Genomic DNA, 25282 nt, shown 5'->3' on the forward strand with positions numbered 1-25282 from the left:
CAATTACATATTCAAGCAGGTCAAAACTCATCGGTCTTCTTACACCGTAAGGAATAGGGATATCTAAAGGACAGTGAGATGTACATTTTAGACAGGAAGGACAATTGGTTTCTAAGAGATGTAAAAGAGACCATCTATCAGGGGAGGACTGGGCCAGGGGGCAGGGTGGCAATTTCCCCCCCGGGCCGCTTTGATGCCCTGTAAAAAGGCTGCACCACTTCTGCCACAGACATGCCTAAAAGGATTCCACTGCTGATCTACTGAGTGTGGGATGAAGACAAGGACAGAGCGCAGGCCTCTCACCATTATGGATGGTGTAAACTGTGTCTGAGCAGAGGCCGGTGTAACAGACTTACCTGACTTCCTGTTCCTCATTCCATGTTACCTGACTTCCTGTTCCTCATTCCATGTTACCTGACTTTCTGTTCCTCATTCCATGTTACCTGACTTTCTGTTCCTCATTCCATGTTACCTGACTTCCTGTTCCTCATTCTATGTTACCTGACTTCCTGTTCCTCATTCCATGTTACCTGACTTCCTGTTCCTCATTCCATGTTACCTGACTTCCTGTTCCTCATTCCATGTTACCTGACTTCCTGTTCCTTATTCCATGTTACCTGACTTCCTGTTCCTCATTCCATGTTACCTGACTTCCTGTTCCTCATTCCATGTTACCTGACTTCCTGTTTCTCATTCCATGTTACCTGACTTCCTGTTCCTCGTTCCATGTTACCTGACTTCCTGTTCCTCGTTCCATGTTACCTGACTTCCTGTTCCTTATTCCATGTTACCTGACTTCCTGTTCCTCATTCCATGTTACCTGACTTCCTGTTCCTCATTCCATGTTACCTGACTTCCTGTTCCTCGTTCCATGTTACCTGACTTCCTGTTTCTCATTCCATGTTACCTGACTTCCTGTTCCTCATTCTATGTTACCTGACTTCCTGTTCCTCATTCTATGTTACCTGACTTCCTGTTCCTCATTCCATGTTACCTGACTTCCTGTTCCTCATTCCATGTTACCTGACTTCCTGTTTCTCATTCCATGTTACCTGACTTCCTGTTTCTCATTCCATGTTACCTGACTTCCTGTTCCTCGTTCCATGTTACCTGACTTCCTGTTCCTCGTTCCATGTTACCTGACTTCCTGTTCCTCGTTCCATGTTACCTGACTTCCTGTTCCTCATTTCATGTTACCTGACTTCCTGTTCCTCATTCCATGTTACCTGACTTCCTGTTCCTCATTCCATGTTACCTGACTTCCTGCTCCTTGTTCCATGTGTGGCCCCACCCATCCTTTACTTAACCACTTAAGCCCCGGAAGATTTTACCCCCATTCCGACCAGGGGGTATTTTGCGATTCGGCACTGCGTGACTTTAACGGAGAATTGCGCGGTCGTGCGACGCTGTAACTAAACAAATTTGACGTCCTTTTTTTCCCACAAACAGAGCTTTCTTTTGGCGGTATTTGATCACCTGTGCGATTTTTTGATCACGCGCTATAAACAAAAAAAGAGCGTCCATTTTGCAAAAATAGCAATATTTTTCCCTTTTTTTTATATGAAATTCCCCCCAAAAAAAATGTAAAAATCAAAATTTTTTAAAATTTTCGGCCAATTTGTTTTCTGCTACCTATGTTTGGTAAAAAAAATCGCAAAAAGCGTATTTTGATTGGTTTGCGCAAAAGTTATTGTGTTTACTAACTAAGGGAAAGATTTTTGTCATTTTTGTTGTTTTTTTTTTTAACGCGTAATGGCGGCGATCTGCGATTTTTTTTGCGGTACTGCGACATTGCGGCGGACAGATCGGACCCTTGACTGACATTTTTGACACTTTTGGGGTTACCAGTGACATTTCTACAGTAATCAGTGCTATATATATGCACTGTTACTGTAAAAATACACTGGTAGTGAAGGGGTTAACTTTATTTCAGAGGGAGGGGCTGTGTGTGTCCCTAGGGGCGTGATTCTAACTGTGATTGGCTGGGGCTTCAGCTGTATGCAGACTGATCAACGGATCTACATAGTAGATCCAGATGATCATCTCTCATACAGCGAGGAGAATGACAGGTGGCTTGTTTACACAAGCTGCCTGACATTCTCCCTCTCCCCCGCCGATCGCAGAGTGGCCGGCGGACATCGGGTCCGCCGGTCACACGCGCGGGGGGGTCCGTGACCACGCGGGAGCAGGAGCGCGCCTCCGGGGGCGAGCGGTCGCTCCTTAGACCCTCACAAGCTAGCAACGTAGCCCTACGTCACTTTGCCTGTGAGGGGCTGACCGCCGACGTAGATAGTCGTGCGGCGGTCGGCAAGTGGTTAAGGTGTGAACTTCATTCCCTCAGTGTCTCAGCAACACATCAGACGCCTATGATCTGCTCCCTCAAGCCGTTCATCACCTGGTGACTGTATTTAGACTGCCTTCGTCCTTCCTCCTTTCTACATAACTTCTTGGATCACTGCTCCATCTACTGGCAGAACGGTGTACTACAATTTCAGCTAAACTGCAGTTTCCCATTAACTCAGCTAAAACAGCAAGTATATTGCCTTGGGCTAAATTGTTTTCTCTGCTAAAAAAAGTCTCGCTGTGATGTTACTGTAGCCTGTATGACCAAACCTCACATTGGTAAACATAGCTCCGTTACTGAGTGGGTGACTTCCGCAGCTGAGATCCACACGGGTAATTACGTGATTGTTACAGCAGGTTCCATGCCCCACTGGAAAATCTCTTCCTTCAGACAGCCCCAACCAAGCTATCCCAGCTCCCCCCCAACTGCTTCCCGCTGGCCAGGTCGGGAACCCGGTTTTGGCCGGTGAGTAGAGAGTACCTGGAGCGGAGCTTCAGCCTGGAATGGGGGTCAGGAGGAGACGAGGAAGAGGGAGAGAGGGGGGGGGGGCACCAAGTTGCTGCACCATGGGCCTCTGGTTTGTACCTGCCCCCTGGGCTGATCGTTGCCAGTCAGCCCCTGCCATCTATATATTAAACTGGAACAAGGCCTTCAAAACCATCTGTCCCCCACATATAATACCACTTTAACCTCTTGTAACCCGCGTAGCAAATATGTAGGGGAATAAAGAGGGTGGGCTTTGATGCCCACACGTCACACATTTGCCGAGGTTTCTGTACTGACAACGTGTTCCCAGAACAGTGACCAAGCTGTCACAGATTGGGAGTTGGTGGAACCGTTTCCCAATCATGTGACCATTGTGATAGCCAATCACAGTGGTCACTTGTTCAGGCTGTCCTTCCTATCCCCCAAGCATAAAGACTCTACAGCACAGGAGTCAAACACAAGGCCCGCGGGCCGAATCCGGCCCTCCAGGCCATTTCATGTGGCCCTTGCACCTCTCCTGCAGCTGCAGAGTTCCAGCCCTCCTTTGGTCCTCCTCTAGACACTGCACTTTCTGCCTCCCAGTAACGCCCCAGCTTCTTCCCAGCAGCAGCACAAGGGGTTCCTAGAGCTGTCCCCTTGAAGTGACCTGAAATTTGATGATGCTTAGTTCCATAGTTCCAGGTCCATTGTCACTTGCAGAGCCACCTTTATGACTGCAAGGGTGTCATTAATGCCACCTCTGTAAGGAGATTCCTTGAGCTGTAGCTAACAGACCTCCCGTCTGATGGTGCCTGCATAGTTCAGGGTCCAATGCCACTCAGCAGAGCCAGCAGCATTACTACAATATTGTTATCCTGGCCACCCCTGTAAAAAGGGCCCTTTTGCCACTTACCACCAATGTAAGAGGTATTTTCCCAATGACCCTCAACAGACTAATCTTACCAGGGGTTCCTTCAGGGGTGGAAAGGGGTTCGTAGAGCTGTTGCCTTGAAGTGACCTGAAATTTAATGGTGCTTAGTTCCAAAGTTCCAGATCCATTGTCACTTGGCAGAGCCACCTTTATGACTGCAAGGTTGTCATTCATGCCACCCCTGTAAGGGGATTCCTTGAGCTGTGGCTAACAGACCTCCCGTCTGATGGTGCCTGCATAGTTTAGGGTCCAATGCCACTCAGCAGAGCCAGCAGCATGACTACAAGATTGTTATTCTGGCCACCCCTGTAAGAAGGGCCCTTTTGCTACTTACCACCACCAATGTAAGAGGTATTTTCCCAATGACCCTCAACAGACTAATATTACCAGGGGTTCCTTCAGGGGTGGAAACGGGTTTGTAGAGCTGTCGCCTTGAAGTGACCTGAAATTTAATGGTGCTTAGTTCCATAGTTCAAGATCCATTGTCACTTGGCAGAGCCACCTTTATGACTGCAAGGGTGTCATTCATGCCACCCCTGTAAGAAGGATTTTCTTCCCACTTCCCACCACCAATGTAAGAGGCATTTTCCCAATGACCCTCAACAGGCTAATCCTACCAAAGGTTCATTCAGGGGTGCAAAGGGGTTCCTAGAGCTGTCGCCTTGAAGTGACCTGAAATTTGATGGTGCTTAGTTCCATAATTCCAGATCCATTGTCACTTGGCAGAGCCACCTTTATGACTGCAAGGATGTCATTCATGCCACCCCTGTAAGGGGATTCATTGAGCTGTAGCTAACAGACCTCCCGTCTGATGGTGCCTGCATAGTTCAGGGTCCAATGCCACTCAGCAGAGCCAGCAGCATTACTACAATATTGTTATCCTGGCCACCCCTGTAAAAAGGGCCCTTTTGCCACTTACCACCAATGTAAGAGGTATTTTCCCAATGACCCTCAACAGACTAATCTTACCAGGGGTTCCTTCAGGGGTGGAAAGGGGTTCGTAGAGCTGTTGCCTTGAAGTGACCTGAAATTTAATGGTGCTTAGTTCCAAAGTTCCAGATCCATTGTCACTTGGCAGAGCCACCTTTATGACTGCAAGGTTGTCATTCATGCCACCCCTGTAAGGGGATTCCTTGAGCTGTGGCTAACAGACCTCCCGTCTGATGGTGCCTGCATAGTTTAGGGTCCAATGCCACTCAGCAGAGCCAGCAGCATGACTACAAGATTGTTATTCTGGCCACCCCTGTAAGAAGGGCCCTTTTGCTACTTACCACCACCAATGTAAGAGGTATTTTCCCAATGACCCTCAACAGACTAATATTACCAGGGGTTCCTTCAGGGGTGGAAACGGGTTTGTAGAGCTGTCGCCTTGAAGTGACCTGAAATTTAATGGTGCTTAGTTCCATAGTTCAAGATCCATTGTCACTTGGCAGAGCCACCTTTATGACTGCAAGGGTGTCATTCATGCCACCCCTGTAAGAAGGATTTTCTTCCCACTTCCCACCACCAATGTAAGAGGCATTTTCCCAATGACCCTCAACAGGCTAATCCTACCAAAGGTTCATTCAGGGGTGCAAAGGGGTTCCTAGAGCTGTCGCCTTGAAGTGACCTGAAATTTGATGGTGCTTAGTTCCATAATTCCAGATCCATTGTCACTTGGCAGAGCCACCTTTATGACTGCAAGGATGTCATTCATGCCACCCCTGTAAGGGGATTCATTGAGCTGTAGCTAACAGACCTCCCGTCTGATGGTGCCTGCATAGTTCAGGGTCCAATGCCACTCAGCAGAGCCAGCAGCATTACTACAATATTGTTATCCTGGCCACCCCTGTAAAAAGGGCCCTTTTGCCACTTACCACCAATGTAAGAGGTATTTTCCCAATGACCCTCAACAGACTAATCTTACCAGGGGTTCCTTCAGGGGTGGAAAGGGGTTCGTAGAGCTGTTGCCTTGAAGTGACCTGAAATTTAATGGTGCTTAGTTCCAAAGTTCCAGATCCATTGTCACTTGGCAGAGCCACCTTTATGACTGCAAGGTTGTCATTCATGCCACCCCTGTAAGGGGATTCCTTGAGCTGTGGCTAACAGACCTCCCGTCTGATGGTGCCTGCATAGTTTAGGGTCCAATGCCACTCAGCAGAGCCAGCAGCATGACTACAAGATTGTTATTCTGGCCACCCCTGTAAGAAGGGCCCTTTTGCTACTTACCACCACCAATGTAAGAGGTATTTTCCCAATGACCCTCAACAGACTAATCTTACCAGGGTTTCCTTCAGGGGTGGAAATGGGTTCGTAGAGCTGTTGCCTTGAAGTGACCTGAAATTTAATGGTGCTTAGTTCCATAGTTCCAGATCCATTGTCATTTGCAGGGGCCACCTTTATGACTACAAGGGTGTCATTCATGCCACCCCTGTAAGGGGATTCCTTGAGCTGTGGCTAACAGACCTCCCGTCTGATGGTGCCTGCATAGTTCAGGGTCCAATGCCACTCAGCAGAGCCAGCAGCATGACTACAAGACTGGTATTCTGGCCACCCTTGTAAGAAGGGCCCTTTTGCTACTTACCACCACCAATGTAAGAGGTATTTTCCCAATGACCCCCAAGGGACTAATCTTACCAAAGGTTCCCTTGGGACCTAAAAATTATTTCAAGGGTTCCTCTGGGATAAAAAGTCTAAGCATGGCTGGTCAAGTACAAAAAAACTCCAAATGCAATTCACGTCAACCCCTTTTTCAGAAATGGATTTGATATCGATACATAATATATTGTAACGTGTTTATTTTATTTTATATAAAAGCCACCCAACCCACCAAATAAAACATTCTTAAGACAAAAATATTACACAATAGCTTTAGTTTAAAAATATGACATATCTAAAACTACTACTGTACACTTCATATTTTTTTCATGGTTCCGGCCAATGTTCGCGCCCATTCTTCTTTTCCTGCCTCACAAGTGGAGGATTCCGTAAGCACAACTTAGCTGCGTCAAAAGTCTTTGGTGCTGTTGGGGCCAAAAAAAATTATTGGTAGCTCCTTTAAGCGATGGCATACTTAAGACATTGTGGTATTTCCATAAGACACTTTTGTTTTTTTAAGGGTTGAGCTATGTGATAGTGGGGTGTGGGCTGGCTGTTGTACTTCGCCGCCACAGTCAGTCTCTGCACCTCTTCTTGCATGTTGTTGTCACAATGTTACATTAGTCATTATGCTCTCTTTCGTCTTCCTTCAAGATTTCTGAAGCTGACGGGTCTGAGCTTCATTTCTGCAAACTGAATGGAGTATTCGTGACCCTTCCAATGGAACCAGTTGATTCCCTGCAAGTAGAACAAAGCAAGATTAATTGAGGATGAAGGTAAAGTGATATGGAGAAGAGTTACATTGTTTCAAATAATAAATCATTAAAGAGGAATTCCAGGTATGGTACCTATTTACACAGTTACATTGGTCCAGCTTGGACCAATGTAACTATGTATATACCATACCTGACCGATGTCCTTGGAAGCTGGAAATAACTGAATTAGACACCTCTACCCCAGTGATCTCCACTAGCTTCTGGGTTCTGCAAAGAGTGGCTGGCCTGATGTATTCTAAACACAGGGGCATTCTCTGATTGGACGAGGTGAAGAGCGTTACTCTACCACCCCCCCTCTTCTCCTGCAATCCATTCTCTAAATGGCCTCAGTGCCGGGCAACTGACTTCCTGTGTTCATAATGCAGGAGGCCAGCCACTTGGCAAAGGACCCTGAAGCAAGTGGGGATCACTGGAGTAGCAGTGTAGTATTGGTGTGGTAGTGGTGTAGTAGCAGTGTCTACTTTAGTAATTTCCAGCTTCCAGGGGCATTGGACCGGTAAAGCATATTCATAGTTAGTTACATTGGTCCAACTATAAAGATATACCATACCTGAAATTCCCTTTTAAATTTTTTCTAAAGGCAAAACTTTCCTGGCACCAACATGGCGGCATATATGTGGTCCATCACGGTGGCAGCTGGTGCTCCATGGGTCGGGGTGGGGGGGGGCAGCAGACGGGCCACACCATACCCCCCCGGACGACACCAGACCACACACCATACCCTCACCCCCCCGGACCACACCAGCCCAAACACCATACCCTCACCCCCCCACCCCTGGTCACCGACTCACTCACCCTGGACATGTGGAGGGCAGACAGCAGCAGCGGTGGCGGCAGCGGCGGCTTCCACCTCAGTCTCCTGCGTCTCCTCCCTCCTCCTTGACCAATGGCATGGTTTCTCCTTTCGGCCAATCGGGAAACGGGTTTTAGGACCCGCTTCCTGATTGGCCAGGAGGAGAATTCATGTGACGATAGCGAATATTCATTTGCTAATGCCACACGACTGGGTGCACCCTTTTTTGAAGCCTCTGGCTTTAAACATGTGCTTCAAAAGAAAAAAAACCCAATTGGAATCCATGCGGCCGGCACCCTGCATGTAGTTTAGGGGGCCGGACGCATGAATAGGGGAGGCGGCGCCCCTGCACCCCCAATAGATGGACCACCACTGGTCCATGACATCTTTGTGTGCCACTCAGTAGATGTGGGGTGTGTGTGAGTACCTCCACATCTTCTGCTAACAGTGCTGGCAACAAGGGATGGAACCCCTCCTGACTCCTACAATGGCTCAAGGTAGGGGAAGGAGGTGATCCCTGGTGGTCCTATTGAGGTGAACAGAGTAGCAATCTCAGCCTGGACTCCAAGCAGGCCACACCCAGGGATCACCTCCTTCCCCTACCTTGAGCATACATGTGGTAGAAGCCCCGCTTACTTCTGGTCACAGGATCAGTGTAAAGCTATAAAGAGTTAGCACCCACACAACAGTTTATTAATACATTCAAGATAGCACACTTGCAAACAGTTGTTTAGCTAGCCAATGGTAGAAGGCTCCAGAACACAACTGCTTTCTGCTTCCTAAAGTTAATTCTAAGGGCCCACTTTATGGCTGGGCTGTAGCCACTGAAAGTAAATGGTAAACGTTCGACCAGCAGCATCTGAACATTGTGGGCACCTTACACAGTGGTGTCAGCCAACACGATAGGCAAGAGAGCCAATCAGGTGCTCTCATGGTGCGTTCTTTCAACACTACTAAGGGCCTTAGTAGTCCTTGTGACAGTGTTCACCGTCACTGGGAGTGAAAGACAGATAAATAATGTTTTGGATTGCTTCAGATGGGACAGTAATATTTGTCAACAATATCTCTCAGGAAATGTATGACAGCCCATTCAGACTGGCGCGACACGACTTTGTGGGGAGACCTGTGAAGTGTGCACCGCGACTTCGGCGCGACTTGCACGGACTTCATATAATTGAAGTCAATGCAAGTCGCCTCCAGGTCGCCCCAAAGTAGTACAGGACCCTTTTTCTAAGTCGGAGCGACTTGTGTCGCTCCTATTAGAACGGGTCCTGTACTACTCAATGGCGAGCGACCGATCATGACTTGTCAAGTCGCCTGACAAGTCGCGCTAGTCTGAATGGACTCTTAAGATGAATGGTTTGACTTTTCAGATTGCTAGAATATTGCAGGAGTGTCTCATAGCGCCTTGCTAGACAGTGAGATGGGGTGGGGTTTGTTATTGGTAAGTGCCTGCATTCCATTGTTCTATTGTTTCTGTCTGCCTTATTATGGGATGTATATGTGTATGTGGATTGGCTGCTAAGGGGAAGGGGAGATTGTCCCACAGTGTATATCTCTTTGTGCCTGTGTTTTAATAAACAGTTTGAGTTCTACCTTACCTTCAATCTAGAGTCCTGTCTCTTATTGGGGGAATCTGCTACGAGGGATTGCTATGCTCTTCATACTCCCTTGGATAATCACTAAGCTCTTGTAAGAGCTTGTTCCTGCTTCACTCTCTGGGGAAAGAGAGGTTCACCCACTGGAACCTGGAGCCTTGTCGTAGGTCCGGGGTGGGTAGGAGACGACGAGACCCAAACCAAGCTGCGGCGGTTCGTGGAGTCTGAGGTGGGTATGGTGTCTGGTTGGGTGCTTGGAGCCCTCCTGAGGTGGTTATGATGTCTGGTGGAGTGCTTGGAGCCCTCCTGAGGTGGTTATGGTGTCTGGTGGAGTGCTTGGAGCCCTCGGGAAGCTCTAGGAGCATCCGTCAATGGAGGTACCCAGTCGAGGTGCCGGTTGATCTGTTACAGTCCTCACTACAGCTGTCTTTAGTGGGAAGGAGGTATCTCACTCACTTTCATATAAGATAAGATTTGCTTAAGCTTCCCACCATGGTAGCTAGTTATTGGTCTACCACATATATGCTGCCATTTTGGTGCCAGGAAAACAAAAAATTGTATCAAACACTTACCGTAATTTTCCTTTCGTAGCGCCAATCCATGGGGGCATACTAAACTCACCCAGTTCATTCCTAGCCATGTACAGGGAATGGGCTATTGTGTGGGCGCTAACTCTTTATAGTTGTGCACTGGTCCTGTGGGCGGAAGAAGGCAGGGCTACTGCCACATGCTGCCATGGGTTGATGCCAGAAAAGGAAAATTACGGTATGTATTTGATACAATTTTTTTTTTAGTTTTGAATAGAGAAGGGAACAGACAGCTGTCAATTTTGGTTTCACCTTGGTGTCCCATTGGGAAGATTTCCTTTTGCTTGCTGAGCAGTAATAAAGCATTTTCCTGATTTAAGTATTTCAAGAAAATATCACTATATGGCCACTAGATGGAGCTGATACATTATCATAGGAACTAAACCTATTAGACAAAATTCAGGGAAAATTTGTTACGGCTAAGCAAATGGTTGTGACATTCGCCCAGTACATTTTTTTTATAAATAGATCCCTATGTGATAGGACGAGGGGCCGGTCAAAAGGCTGTAAAAGGCTCTCCTCCTCCTTGTACTTTTTCTTTCTAATTGATTAAATTTGAGTGAAGGGCAGGGCTTTTTTTTCTCAGAGAATAGGTACAAGTCCCCCCCCCCCCTTTTCCAAGTTACCCAATGTCTCTACCCCCCCACCCAACTTCGAGCATTGTCCCTTGGTTTTACCCCCCCCCCCCCCCTCCTACTCATCTCCCATTACCACCTTTCACCACCATTCGGTATCATTGTAACTTGCAATTGTAATTTGTAGGAATGTGTTAACGATAACAAGAAAAGCAGTACAATAGATCTCCTGAAGCCAGCAACAATAGACCCTCCACCAGCAACAACAGATCCCCCACCAGCAACAACAGATCCCTCCAGCAACAATAGATCCCACCAGCAAAACTAGAGCCCTGGCAACAATATATCCCCACAACAACACTAGATCTTCTAGCAGCCTGCATTAGTAGACTCCTCCCTCAATAGTAGACCCCCCACCAGCAACAATTTATCCCTCCAGCAACAATAGATCCCACCAGCAACAATAGAGCCCTGGCAACAATATATCCCCACAACAACACTAGATCTTCTAGCAGCCTGCATTAGTAGACTCCTCCCTCAATAGTAGATCCCTCACAGGAACAACTGACCCTCCCCCCAAACAGAAACAATAGATTCCCCAGGAACAATAGAGCCCCCAGCAGCCAGCATCATTAAACCCTCCAGCACACCTCAGAACCAATCGCCATTACATACATTCACTGCTGGAGGTGGCGGAACGGTGTTCCCCCACGTTCCCAGTAAAAAAAGCCCTGGTGAAGAGTATATCTGTAAGGAAAACCACTGCGGCTTGTGTATTTTCTTTTAGATTATGGCACTTGTGGTAAGAAGAAGGGGGTACCATAAGCGAGAAAGCAGCAGCAGCAGCAAGTCTGGGTTCTCAGCACCCACTAATGATCAAGGAGACCAATGACTGCGCTAGACCTAGAGACTCCCATCACCAAATAAGGCGGTTTGCTTTGCTGTCCGTTATGTAATTTAGGGAAGCACCTCTCCCAAACCGAAGCAATATGCTTACCTGACTGTGGCTGTTGTCACCGTATCTTCCCATAAGGTTTACTCTGTGACAGTTCTTATACCAGAAGGCTCCTTTGTAAGACAAGGCACAGTTGGTAATGGCGGAATCATTGTCCTTGTCAAATGTGGAAAACGGGCGCCCATCGTGATAGGTCATTGAATCTCCTAAAATGACAGAAAATAAGAATATTTATTAGGAATTTACCACTAAAAGTACTATATTTAGTACCATCTCTCAACCCATCCAAAACCAAGCACATTTTCTTCTCCCTTGCGCCCCTTCCCCTGATTTCTCTTTCAATATCAATGACTCAACTATCATTCCTTCCCCCATGCCAAGGTCCTAGGTGTAGTCCTCCTGGACTCTGAAATCTTTTGGCCCCACATCCAATCACTGTCCATAACTTGCAGCCTAAATCTCCGCAACGACTCCAAGATTCACCCCTTCCTAATCAATGACAAAGCTTCTAATTCACTCTCTGTTCATCTCTCACCTTGACTACTGCAACTCCCTCCTCATCGGCTTACCAATACCTAGGCTCCTGCAGTTCATCATGAATGCTGCTGCCGGATTCATCCACCTAACAAACCGCTCAGCGTCTGCTACCCCTCTCTGCCAATCCCTTCACTGGCTTTCACTCAGTGTCCTCCACGCCTCTCTGTCAATCCCTACATTGGCCTCCATTCAGTTTCCTCCACCCCTCTCTGCCAATCCCGCCACTGGCTTCCACTCCATGTCCTCCACGCCTCTCTGCCAATCCTTCCACTGGCTTCCACTTCGTGTCCTCCACGCCTCTCTGTCAATCCCTCCATTGGCCTCCATTCAGTTTCCTCCATCCCCTCTGCCAATCCCTCCACTGGCTTCCACTCCATGTCCTCCACGCCTCTCTGCCAATCCCTTCACTGGCCTCCATTCAGTGTCCTCCACCCCCTCTGCCTATCCCTCCACTGGCTTCCACTCCGTGTCCTCCACGCCTCCCTGTCAATCCCTCCACTGGCTTCCACTTTGTGTCCTCCACCCCTCTCTGCCAATCCCTCCACTGGCTTCCACTCCATGTCCTCCACGCCTCTCTGTCAATCCCTTCACTGGCCTCCATTCAGTGTCCTCCACCCCTCTGCCTATCCCTCCACTGGCTTCCACTCCGTGTCCTCCACCCCTCTCTGCCAATGCCTCCACTGGCTTCCACTCAGTGTTCACCGCCCCTCTCTGCCAATCCCTTCACTGGCCTCCATTCAGTGTCCTCCACCCCCTCCGCCAACCACTGGCCTTCATTCAGTGTCCTCCACCCCCTCTGCCAATCCCTCCACTGGCTTCCACTCAGTGTCCTCCACGCCTCTCTGCCAATCCTTCCACTGGCTTCCACTCCGTGTCCTCAACGCCTCTCTGCCAATCCTTGCACTGGCTTCCACTCCGTGTCCTCCACCCCTCTCTGCCAATCCCTCCACTGGCTTCCACTCAGTGTTCACCGCCCCTCTCTGCCAATCCCTTCACTGGCCTCCATTCAGTGTCCTCCACCCCCTCTGCCCATCCCTCCACTGGCTTCCACTCAGTGTCCTCCACGCCTCTCTGCCAATCCTTCCACTGGCTTCCACTCCGTGTCCTCCACGCCTCTCTGCCAATCCTTGCACTGGCTTTCACTCCGTGTCCTCCACGCCTCTCTGCCAATCCTTCCACTGGCTTCTACTCCGTGTCCTCCACCCCTCTCTGCCAATCCCTCCACTGGCTTCCACTCAGTGTCCTCCACACCTCTGCCAATCCTTCAACTGGCTTCCACTCACTGTCCCCTACCCCTCTCTGCCAATCCTTCTACTGGCCTCCATTCAGTGTCCTCCACCCCCTCCGCCAACCACTGGCCTTCATTCAGTGTCCTCCACCCCCTCTGCCAATCCCTCCACTGTCTTCCAGTCAGTTTCCTCCACGCCTCTCTGCCAATCCTTCCACTGGCTTCCACTCCGTGTCCTCCACGCCTCTCTGCCAATCCTTCCACTGGCTTCTACTCCGTGTCCTCCACCCCTCTCTGCCAATCCCTCCACCAGCCTTCATTCAGTGTCCTCCATCCCCTCTGCCAATCCCTCCACTGGTTTCCATTCAGTGTCCTCCACCCCCTCCGCCAACCACTGGCCTTCATTCAGTGTCCTCCCTCCCCTCTGCCAATCCCACCACTGGCTTCCACTCAGTGTCCTCCACCCCTCTCAGCCAATCCCTCCACTGGCCTCCATTCAGTGTCCTCCACCCCTCTCTGCCAATCCCTCCACTGGCCTCCATTCAGTGTCCTCCGCCCCTCTCTGCCAATCCCTCCACTGGCCTCCATTTAGTGTCCTCCACCCCCTCTGCCAATCCTTCCACTGGCTTCCACTCAGTGTCCTCTACCCCTCTCTGCCAATCTCTCTACTGGCCTCCATTCAGTGTCCTCCACCCCATCTGCCAATCCCTCCACTGGCTTCCATTCAGTGTCCTCAACACATCTCTGCCAATCCTTCCACTGGCTTCCACTCCGTGTCCTCCACCCCTCTCTGCCAATCCTTCCACTGACTTCCACTCCGTGTCCCACCCCCCCTCTGCCAATCCCTAGATATTTTTTTTAGTGGCAAGTAAAAAATATATATTTTTTTCTTTCAAAATTTTTGTTCTTTTTCTGTTTATATAATAATAATAATAATAATAATATATATATATATATATATATATATATATATATATAAAAAAACAGTGGTGTTTAAATGCCATAAAAAGAAAGCTCTATTTGTGTAAGAAAATGATATAAATTTCATTTGGGTACAGTGTTACATGACCACACAATTGCCAGTTAAACACTTGCCCTCTGGAAGATTTACCCCCCCTCCTGACCAGACAATTTTTTTGCGATGTGCCACTGTGCTACTTTAACTGACAATTGTGCGGTCGTGTTACGCTGTACCCAAATAAAATTGATGTCCGTTTTTCCACAAATAGAGCTTTCTTTTGGTGGTGTTTGATCACCACTACGGTTTTTATTTTTTGCGCTACAAACAAAAAAATACTGACAATTAATAAAAATATTAATTGCACATCCAATAAAAAAAATTTAAAAAAATCAATAGGCTTCCCATGGTATATTTATATCTTTGTTTTAAAATTTGAAACTATTTTAGATTTCAGTTGATGACAAAAAAGAGTTTAATTTAATATTATTTTACACAAAGAATACCCACCTGCTGTACCGCTGTAGCCACTGACAGACAGCCTGTACCGCTTCCTTGCGTCTCCAACACTAAACTTGTCATAAACTGCGTAAGCAGTTTCCCCGTGGTCTCTGAGGTCCACACGAAGCTCATACTGTCCCTGCGATGTGATTTTGTGCAAGTTATCCAAACCTGCAAATCAAATTAAAAATAATGACACTTTAAAAAAAAAAATTCCATACTGTAAAAAAAAAGAAAAAAAAGAAAAGGAGTCTCACACAGATCAAACATTCCCAAATTCCATCCTCAGGAGATAATAATGTCACATGGTAATTCAATTTTACACCAATAGACTCCATCAGCTGCAGAAATCACTTTAAGGGTAAGGGAATGCAAAAACCAAATCTGTCATCGTCACTTTTTTTTTCTTGGTCTGTTGGTGCAAACTTGTGGATTGGAAATACTGTATGAATCAGCAAGACAGGGCAATAGAAGGAACCCTACATTTGGATCTAATATATGCTGCTTGGCTCAAAACTATTAGCAGGTGCTTTCGCCATCAAATTGTCGACTAAGGGTTGGAGGCTTCATCCCACCAATACTCCACAAAGTCTCCAGGCTCTAGGACCCATACCAGGATCTACTCCACAAAGTCTCCAGGCTCTAGGACCCATACCAGGATCTACTCCACAAAGTCTCCAGGCTCTAGGACCCATACCAGGATCTACTCCACAAATTCTCCAGGCTCTAGGACCTATACCAGGATCAACTAATCCTAGAGAAAACTCAAAGACCAGCTTTCTCCTAATGAAGCAAACATCCAGGAGGTTCTCAACCTTCATGGGTGAGACCAAATCTTCTCTATAGGTAACATGGTGCAGCCCTGTCACAGCTTCTACAACTATATGAAGTGGAAGGAAAGCAAAGAGTTGGAATTGCATTTTACGTCCAAACCATTAACAGGTGCTTTCACCATCAAATTGTGGGCTCAGGGTTGGAGGCTTCATCCCACTAATACTCCACAAAGTCTCCAGGCTCCAGGACCCATACCAGGATCTACTCCACAAAGTCTCCAGGCTCTAGGACCCACACCAGGATTTACTCCACAAAGTCTCCAGGCTCTAGGACCCACACCAGGATTTACTAATCCTATAGAAAACTCAAAGACCAGCTTTCTCCTAATGAAACAAACATCCAGGAGGTTCTCAACCTTCATGGGTGAGACCAAATCTTCTCTATATGTACTATGGTTCAGCTCTGTAACAGCTTCTACAACTATATGAAGTGGAAGAAAAGCACACAGTTGGAATTGCATTTTACGTCCAAACCATTACCAGGTGCGTTCACCATCAAATTGTGGGCTCAGGGTTGGAGGCTTCATCCCACTAATACTCCACAAAGTCTCCAGGCTCTAGGACCCATAACAGGATCTACTCCACAAAGTCTCCAGGCTCTAGGACCCATACCAGGATCTACTCCACAAAGTCTCCAGGCTCTAGGACCTATACCAGGATTTACTAATCCTAGAGAAAACTCAAAGACCAGTTTTCTCCTAATGAGACAAACATCCAGGAGCTTCTTAACCTTCATGGGTGAGACCAAATCTTCTCTATATGTAACCCTGGTGCAGCCCTGTCACAGCTTCTACAACTATATGAAGTGGAAGAAAAGCACACAGTTGGAATTGCATTTTACATCCAAACCATTAGCAGGAGCTTTCACCATCAAATTGTGGGCTCAGGGTTGGAGGCTTCATCCCACCAATACTCCATAAAGCCTCTAGGCTCTAGGACCCATGCCAGGATCTACTAATCCTAGAGAAAACTCAAAGACCAGTTTTTTCCTAATGAGATGCACATCCAGGGGCCCTCAACCTACACAATTGAAAAACGTGGGTGACTCCAAATCTTCTCTACCCTATGGCACACCAGGAGCCCCTCTACCTGCATGGGTGAGACAAAACTCTCTCGTGGCATGGTGCATCCCTGCCACAGCTTCTACAACTATATGAAGTGGAGGAAAAGCATATAATAAAGCTGCTAAGAATCCAACTAAAACCAACTTGACTGTCTTTGTTATAAAAATTGAGAATGAGTTGCTCCACAGTGCCTGGGGCTACAGTGGCCACTGAGAGCTTGTTTTAAAGAAACCCTGCCACCGAATGCTAGGTAAAAGCACAGAAAATGTAGGTATCTGAATGCTTACTTGTAGCATTTAATTTTATAAATTATTTTTTTATTGACTTGCAATGTGCCTCTGAACTTGCTACTTCAGAAGAGTAAATTTACTAGCACAGTGTGGGAGTGTTTAAATACTGTCTGTGCTGGCCAAGTTCCTCCACTCCTCCCCTTAACTCCCTACATATCATTTTATGTAGCTGCCATGGGAGTCACTTGAGTCTGCTGGGTGTGCTAACATAACATCCAAGATGCCGGCGCCCAGAAGCAGGATTAGGCCTTTTGGTGGTCTACACAAGGGAGGCATTTACAGGTAAATGTACCACCAAAATTGCTGGGACCACCAAGATCTGGCACCAACATCCCTTGTTTTATTACAAATAGAGCAACAATGTTGATGGGACTTACATGTAAAAAGTAATCTTGACAAACATATAAGTAAAATGCCTAGGATATGTTAATTGCCCATCTAATCCTATGGGAAGATTGTTGTTGGAATCATTAGTTTGGCAATAGGGTCTCCTTAAAATTCTTATACTACTTGGTAAGAATATATAAAAATTATTGAATGTCCATAGTCTGGGCACAGGTTCACATTAGCCAAAGCCTCCCATAATCTGACATCATAAAAGAAAATCCCAAGTCTTTTTTATTTATGAAACACATTGATTGAAAGGTGCAACCCTCACAATGTAAGGTGAAAAACTCAAACTTTACGCTTAATACATATTCTGTCACATTATATCTGATATGCTCATATTTTATGTCGTTAGCTCTATATAGTACAGAAATGACTCACCCAAGAAGAACTCCTTAGAGGTATCTCCAAATCCACTAGCATATGTCCTCCAGTTTTTGTAAAAATCTTCAGAACCATCAATTCGTCTTAAAAACACCTGTAGGTAGAAAATATGAAAAGTGACAGTCATGAATCCTAAAATACTCCAACAAAAATATTGAGAGTGACAAAAGTATAGAATTTTTAGCCAACCAAAGTGACCAAAATATAAAAGTCTACAATGTAAACTTCCATATTTGGGTCACTTTGGTTGGTGTAATGTTTACAAAGTATGGAAGTTTACACCAACCAAAGTGTGGACATTTACACCAACCAAGGTGACCAAAGAATGGAATTTTAAACCAACCAAAGTGACCAAAGTATGGAAGTTTACACCAACAAAAGTAAAGTAAAAGTAAAGTTTAGAAGTGTACACTTGTCTGGATCATCACCATGGGTAAAGGCACACATAAATACACAGAAATGTAGAGTAGGGATGATCGAAAGGTTCGGGTCGACCATCGGTTCGGCCCGAACATTGGGTGTTCGAGGTTCGGCCGAATTTAGAACTTTTTGCCCAAAAAGTTCGGAATTCGGCAACCAGAACCGCCCAAAATGCAATGCTTCAGGAAATGGGCTTTAAAAGCCCGTGATTGGACCAGAACCATTAGCAAAAGCCAATTGAGGGGGCAGGAGAATGCTAGGAATGTGATTGGAGTGACTAGGGGGTCCCTAGACCAATCATTAGTGAATACGCCCCCCAGTATATAAGATCGCCCCCGCCAAATTCCTAGCATTGTTATACTGGACATGGAAGAGAGTGGAAGCAGTTCTGTTAATTTTACTTTAAAAGTGTCATTTAGCTATTTTTAGTGTGAGGAAAGGGATATCTAGTGTAGTTAGAGTGCTCCTTTACACTTAAGTTAGCTTCAAAAATTTAGTTTCTGTAGGGAAAGTATGAAGTGCCAGGGTGACCGTAATGTAATGTAGGGGGAACTGCCTGCCATGGCAGGGTGACCGACTGACCAAACCCTTCCATACCAGGGTGACCGTAATGTAGTGTAGGGTTAACTGACTGCCATGGCAGGGTGACCGACTGACCAAACCCTTCCATACCAGGGTGACCGTAATGTAGTGTAGGGTGAACTGACAGTGACTGCCATGGCAGGGTGACCAAACCCTTCCATGTCAGGGTGACCGCAATAGAGAAATGATCATTTCTCTGAATAGCTTGGGGACACCATTATGGCTTCTCACCAGCAAGCATTTTTTATGCTGCAGGGGCTGCCACTGTCAGTGCTTTTTTGAGGACATGTTTGATGTCAGACATGACATCTGAACATGTGTATAGGGGGTATATATACACATATATGTCTGTATATACACCCCTAGCCATATATAGGTGTGATAGTAGCAGAAATATATGCTTGCGCTAATGAAATCATTTACAGGAATATATTTCTGCTACTATCACACCTATATATGTCTAGGTGTGTATATAAATATATGTATGTGTGTATATATACCACTATACACAAGTTCAGATGTTTTGCCTGCCTCAAAAGAACCCAAAAAAATGCCAAAAAAACGCTAGCTTCAAAAAAAAAATGCCCAGGTGTGTTTTTGCTGGCATTTTTTGGGGGGTTTTGGAGGCAGGCAAAACATCTGAACTTGTGCACAGTACCACTATACACAAGTTCAGATGTTTTTCCTGACTGCAAAGAACCCAAAAAAATGCCTGCTATTAAATTAACTTGACTGTCCAATCACAGACTAGGGGAGATGCCAAGGCTGCATTTCATAACTGCAGCAGAGAAAAGTCAGATAACTGGGCTGGCTTGGCTTTCTGGAAGGGCTTTTTGAATCTCAGGAGTGGGTGGACAGAACTGCAAATGATTGGGCAGATAAAACACTTTCCTCATATTTATCATGAGTATTTAGCTGCTTGCCTAGATTGCAGCTTTAAACATTAAGGGTATTTTTTAATACCATTTTAAATGCTGTCTATGGCCCCATGTTTGACAAGACACCCTTCACCTGGAGAGAAAATCTCCAAAACTGGTAACACTAAAAAACATTCTAGATCATGGGCCTTTAAACTTTCTAAGCAAAGGGCCAGTTTACTGTGCTTCAGGCTTTAGGGGAGCCAGGCTGTGGGTAGTGGGTGTAAACCATGCCCCATCAATGATTTTAATGGGAGGAATTGTGCCCCATTGTTGGTATTAGTGGAAGGAATGGTTGCCCATCATTGGTTTTAGTGGGAGGAATAGTGTCCCATCATTGGTGTCAGTGGGAGGAATAGTGTCCCATCATTGGTATCAGTGGGAGGAATAGTGTCCCATCATTGGTATCATTGGGAGGAATAGTGTCCCATCATTGGTATCAGTGGAAGGAATAGTGCCCCATCATTGGTATCAGTGGGAGGAATAGTGCCCCATCATTGATGTCAGTGGGAGGAATAGTGCCCCATCATTGGTGTCAGTGGGAGGAATAGTGCCCCATCATTGGTATCAGTGGGAGGAATAGTGCCCCATCATTGGTATCAGTGGAAGGAATAGTTCCCCATCATTGGTATCAGTGAGAGGAATAGTGTCCCATCATTGGTATCAGTGGGAGGAATAGTGCCCCATCATTGATGTCAGTGGGAGGAATAGTGCCCCATCATTGGTATCAGTGGGAGGAATAGTGCCCCATCATTGGTATCAGTGGAAGGAATAGTGCCCCATCATTGGTATCAGTGGAAGGAATAGTGTCCCATCATTGATGTCAGTGGGAGGAATAGTGCCCCATCATTGGTGTCAGTGGGAGGAATAGTGCCCCATCATTGGTATCAGTGGGAGGAATAGTGTCCCATCATTGGTATCAGTGGGAGGAATAGTGTCCCATCATTGGTATCAGTGGGAGGAATAGTGTCCCATCATTGGTATCAGTGGGAGGAATAGTGCCCCATCATTGGTATCAGTGGGAGGAATAGTGTCCCATCATTGGTATCAGTGGAAGGAATAGTGTCCCATCATTGGTATCAGTGGAAGGAATAGTGTCCCATCATTGGTGTCAGTGGGAGGAATAGTGCCCCATCATTGGTGTCAGTGGGAGGAATAGTGCCCCATCATTGGTGTCAGTGGGAGGAATAGTGCCCCATCATTGGTGCTAGTTGGAAGAATAGAGCCCTATCATTGGTGTTAGTAGGAGGAATAGTGCCCCATTGTTGGTATCAGTGGGAAGAATAGTGCCCCATAAATGGCGTTAGTGGGAGGAATGGTGGCCCATCATTGGTATCATTTGGAGGAATAGTGGCCCAAGGGCCGCATACAGGCAAAAAAAGGGCCACATCTGTCCCCTGGGCCGCAGTTTGGAGACCACTGTTCTAGATCTTCACATTTCCTCTCTCTACTAATAACCTTGCTTTGCATTTTTTTTCTAATCTAGGTCCCATTGGGTCCCACCTTCACTTCCTGTCCCATAACCAAAACAGGAAGCGAGAGAGAATCCCTCCAAAGTGAAGGAATCCTTGGTTGCCACCAGAACTGGTTCTTCGTTGGGAGATTTCTCTTCTTATTCTGTTCTGGTGACAACCCAAAATTTGGAATTTTCTTTCATTTTTACTCTTGGTGAATATTGCAAATTTTGGAATTTTCTTCCCTTTCGACTCTTGGTGAATATTGCAAACTGGACAAATAGAGGCACAGACACTTGCTGTCACTGTCCCTATCTGGGGGATTATCTTCAATTCCTATTTTGCATGATACCCAAAAAAAAAAAAATGCTTCTCTATTTTACGCTTATAACCCTTTTACTTTCACATATAAGAATAAAATAAAATAAAAGCTTGCTAATAAGTGTGGGCTTTAAACCAACAAGCCATTTCATGACGTGGGTTAGGAAGACATGAAAACAGCAATAGCATTCCCTTTATATAATTCGATATTTTGAAACACATTTACTTAACCACCTACAATATATTTATGCAGGCTTGAGAACTGTGAATCATCTTCAAATCCATTCATTAAAAATAAAAGAGGAAAAAAACATAAAAATGCAATGTAACTGCGCAAAAAAGGTAACACTTAAAAAAAAAAAAGTCTATCCTTTATTGATATTTCAGCTCATTAATTTTGCTCCCCATTATGGCATTTAAAAAGCTGAGCAGGAGTATTTAATTTATTTTCCTGCATCCTCAGTAACCTAAATTAAAAGCCAGCTGTGAAAGAGAATTAGCTTTATAATAGCTATGGCAAAGGCGTGTAGGCAGGGCCCAAGCCCACGGTACCCAATCAGGAAGAGACCAAACATTGTAGTAAATATCTTGCATATTGTATTTAGGTTAGTGATAATACATAATGAATAATGACAGGTCTTGTGGCACTGAGATAAGGCAATATACCAGTTGGTGCTCACACAAAGTCACAAGGCTTGGGTCCATATTACCGGAGGAGGACAGCTTCCACTGGAGGGGTGGTGGTTTGTGGTGTACCAGGGTGGCACTGTAATACTGCCAGGAAGAGCCCCATGGTCTGGTCCACATACAGATATATTTCCTCCAGGCTGATGCTGTTCCTGTTAAGTGATGTATTTTGGTTTTTTGCTGCCCTAGGCAAACTAAAGTTGGGCGCGACCCCCCCCCCCCCCCCATGTACATTTTCCCCACTCTCCATGTCTGTATAGGGATGTTATGATCTGTGCATGATTTTTACTTGGAAATGTTTCAAAATTCTCTTTTCTCTCACACGAAGTGCTACTTCCTGCCCTCACACTGCGGTGGTGTGTGCTGGCAGAGCTGAGTAACAGCCACACCCTCTTCTTCACATAAACTTTTATAGTAGAGAAGGGGAGAGGTGTTTCTTATTGCCTCTGAAATTAATTGCTACAAGAACTGGGTCTTCTCTGGTGCCAAATGGACTGACTCTACAGTAATATTAATGGCGCTTTTCCACTGCATGAAACCGAATGGTTTGGCTCGCTTTTGCACTTTTCCACTGCATGGTACGGTGTAGGAACAGTTCGGTACGGTACGGCGGCGTTTTTCCACTACATGGAACCGAACGGTATGGCTCGTTTAAACAGTACCACCTTGGTTGTGGTGCCAAGAGGGCCGTACCGGTACCATATCCCACAATCCTTTGCATGCAGCCTTGACTGTTTGTCACTACTAGCCACTGATTGGTCAGAGAATCATTGTTATCCCACCCACTTACTATTAGTTTAAAAGCAAACCGTACCGAACTGTTCCAACACCGTACCATGCGGTACCATGCAGTGAAAAGCCAAGCAGGGCCGAGTGGAGCCGAGCCGATACTTGCACAACTGCTGATACTTGCACAACTTACACCTTGCACAACTGCTGTAACAAGAAAGTGATGGTCAAATGCAGGGTTGTTAGTACAATATCCTCTAGGGTCTCCAAAGATTTTAAACAAAGGGCCAGTTTATTATCCTTCAGACTTTAGGAGGGCCAGATTGTGGCCCGCAGGGGCAGTAAATGTCCCAGGCTTGGCATCAATGAGAATAAATATGGCCTCAGGTTTGATGGTCAAGGAGAAAGGTGCAGTGCCCCTATTAGTAGGGGGAATAGTATCCCATCATTGGTATCTGTGGAAGAATTATAAGAATAGTGCCTCATATCAGTGGGAGGAATAGTGCCCCGAGGGCCAGATAAAGACTAGCAAAGGGCTACATCTGGCCCACGGGCCACAGTTTGGAGACCCCTGCTCTAGAATGTTTATCTATTTCTGGGACCTCAATTGGCCTTTTAACAGATTCGACAAGCCTGCATGATCTTGGCTTTATTCCTCTAAATGCTTTGAATTCCATGCTATTTTCCTTTACGATTTGGTCTGAAATCAAAGAAATCCCCCCCAAAAAAACAGTATGCACAAATACATTACAAAATAAAATATTACATTCTTTTTTGCTTGCCTTAAGGAACTGTCAAGGAAAACAAATATTTGACTTGACAAATGCTCTGCGATTTTATTACTACAAAATGTTCTACATTTTTCTGGTCTTATCCATATTACTTGTTCATAAAACAGCTGTGAAAGTGTCAATGAACTCCTTCAATTGTTGACTTCTCTACAAGGAGGGGAACAAGAGAGTCAATTCATACTCAATATTACTGAATACTAGAGATCAGCAGATCAGTATGCGCGGACTAGCTGATATCTGCACACACAACCTGATCTGATGGCCCCTCTCCTTGGCTTCCTTGTTGAAGCTTCCTCCATAGGCTAATGGCTTCATGGCCGGGACTGTGCATTGGCACCCTACAATAAGAGACTATCAGCTTGTATGCTAGGTTTGTAGGGTCCTTTAAGATAGTGTCCAGTCTTTGACTGCCAGAAGTTGGGCAGGTACTTCTAGCATTTGGTGTATATATATATATATTTTTTTTTTTTCTTTAACTGTAGCACTGCCCCCTAGGGAGCTGCTGAGTGTGGACTCGTCTGGGTTACCCATAGCAACAGTCTGTAAAACTTATCACTTTAAGACTTGGCTCAGACAATGAACAGTCCAGGGGATTTGGTTTTTGTGTTTTATTTTTTGAATTTGGATGGGAGAAGGGATGAGTGGGATAATCCAACTTGAACTATGCACAATTTCTGAGGACAACTGACTGTAGTGTGTGCGGCAAGGCCGCTGCTTCACCTTGCTACCGAAGTGAAGTAAAAGATATGTTCCTGAATGAATTCCTCTTCAGCGTCCTAATCTGGCACCCCCTTTCTCACTTCCCGTGCTTGCTAGCCCTTGTCCACTGACTCTCCACTGGAGTGGTCCCCTTCCTGGGCAGACCCCTGGAAAGCTTCCCCGTACTCACGGACACTGTTTTTCCCTGGGTTGCTCTGCCTTCAGCTCCACTTGTCAGTATCCTGGACCTCCTGGCTCATTATCACACACTTGGCTCACCAGGTCGACTGCCTGTGACCACCTTCCTTGCTGACAGGAGGAGAGACAGCTGTCACCTTCCTCCTGGAACCTGGCTTCTTGGCTTCCCACCCAAAAACACCCTGTCACATGTGCCCCTATCCCAGAATGCACCACTGTTGTGCCAGCCCACTGGGGCAGCCACAAAAGCCTGTGTGTCACATGTGCCCCTATCCCAGAATGCATCACTGTTGTGCCAGCCCACTGGGACAGCCACAAAAGCCTGTGTGTCACTGGCTGGGTTTCCTCCACTGTCCAACAGGCTCCCCATTGGATAAAGTGGGGACACTCCCTCAGCCCAGATGAATCACGCCCTGGACACATGCAACAGGCAGAGCTAACAATCAGGCTCTCCTGATAAGCAGATAGAGCTGCTAAGCTTTTACCAACCTAGCACCTACCTAGGAGGGTGCTACATAACAATATATTTTTATTATATGATATCAAAAATTACAAAGACATTAACAGAGTATAAGAACCAGTACATAAACAACAACAAAAAAAAAATCACGAGTCATATAGGCTCTACAATTTAAGGGTTTTATTGGAGAAACATGACCTACCTCCTCTTCTCAATAGCCTCACAACCCAGTGAGAATAGA

At 46.1% G+C, this 25282-nt stretch overlaps 1 protein-coding gene across 2 annotated transcripts in view; it reads right to left on the minus strand.

The window, feature by feature from the left end:
* Window positions 1-6500: 6500 nt before the first annotated feature.
* Window positions 6501-25282, minus strand: part of TNC (tenascin C) — a 209704-nt gene continuing 190922 nt past the window's right edge. For both annotated transcript variants that reach the window (XM_082263948.1, XM_082263949.1), the window contains 4 exons: window positions 17781-17877; window positions 14835-14996; window positions 11644-11807; window positions 6501-7055 (listed from right to left, as the gene is read on the minus strand). In XM_082263948.1, coding sequence (XP_082120074.1) covers window positions 6945-7055; window positions 11644-11807; window positions 14835-14996; window positions 17781-17877 — 534 coding nt within the window. In that variant the 3' untranslated portion in view covers window positions 6501-6944. The remainder of the gene's footprint in view (window positions 7056-11643; window positions 11808-14834; window positions 14997-17780; window positions 17878-25282) is intronic.

Source organism: Pelophylax lessonae (genome assembly GCF_965119305.1).
Source record: "Pelophylax lessonae genome assembly, chromosome: 7".
Taxonomy (NCBI): domain Eukaryota; kingdom Metazoa; phylum Chordata; class Amphibia; order Anura; family Ranidae; genus Pelophylax; species Pelophylax lessonae.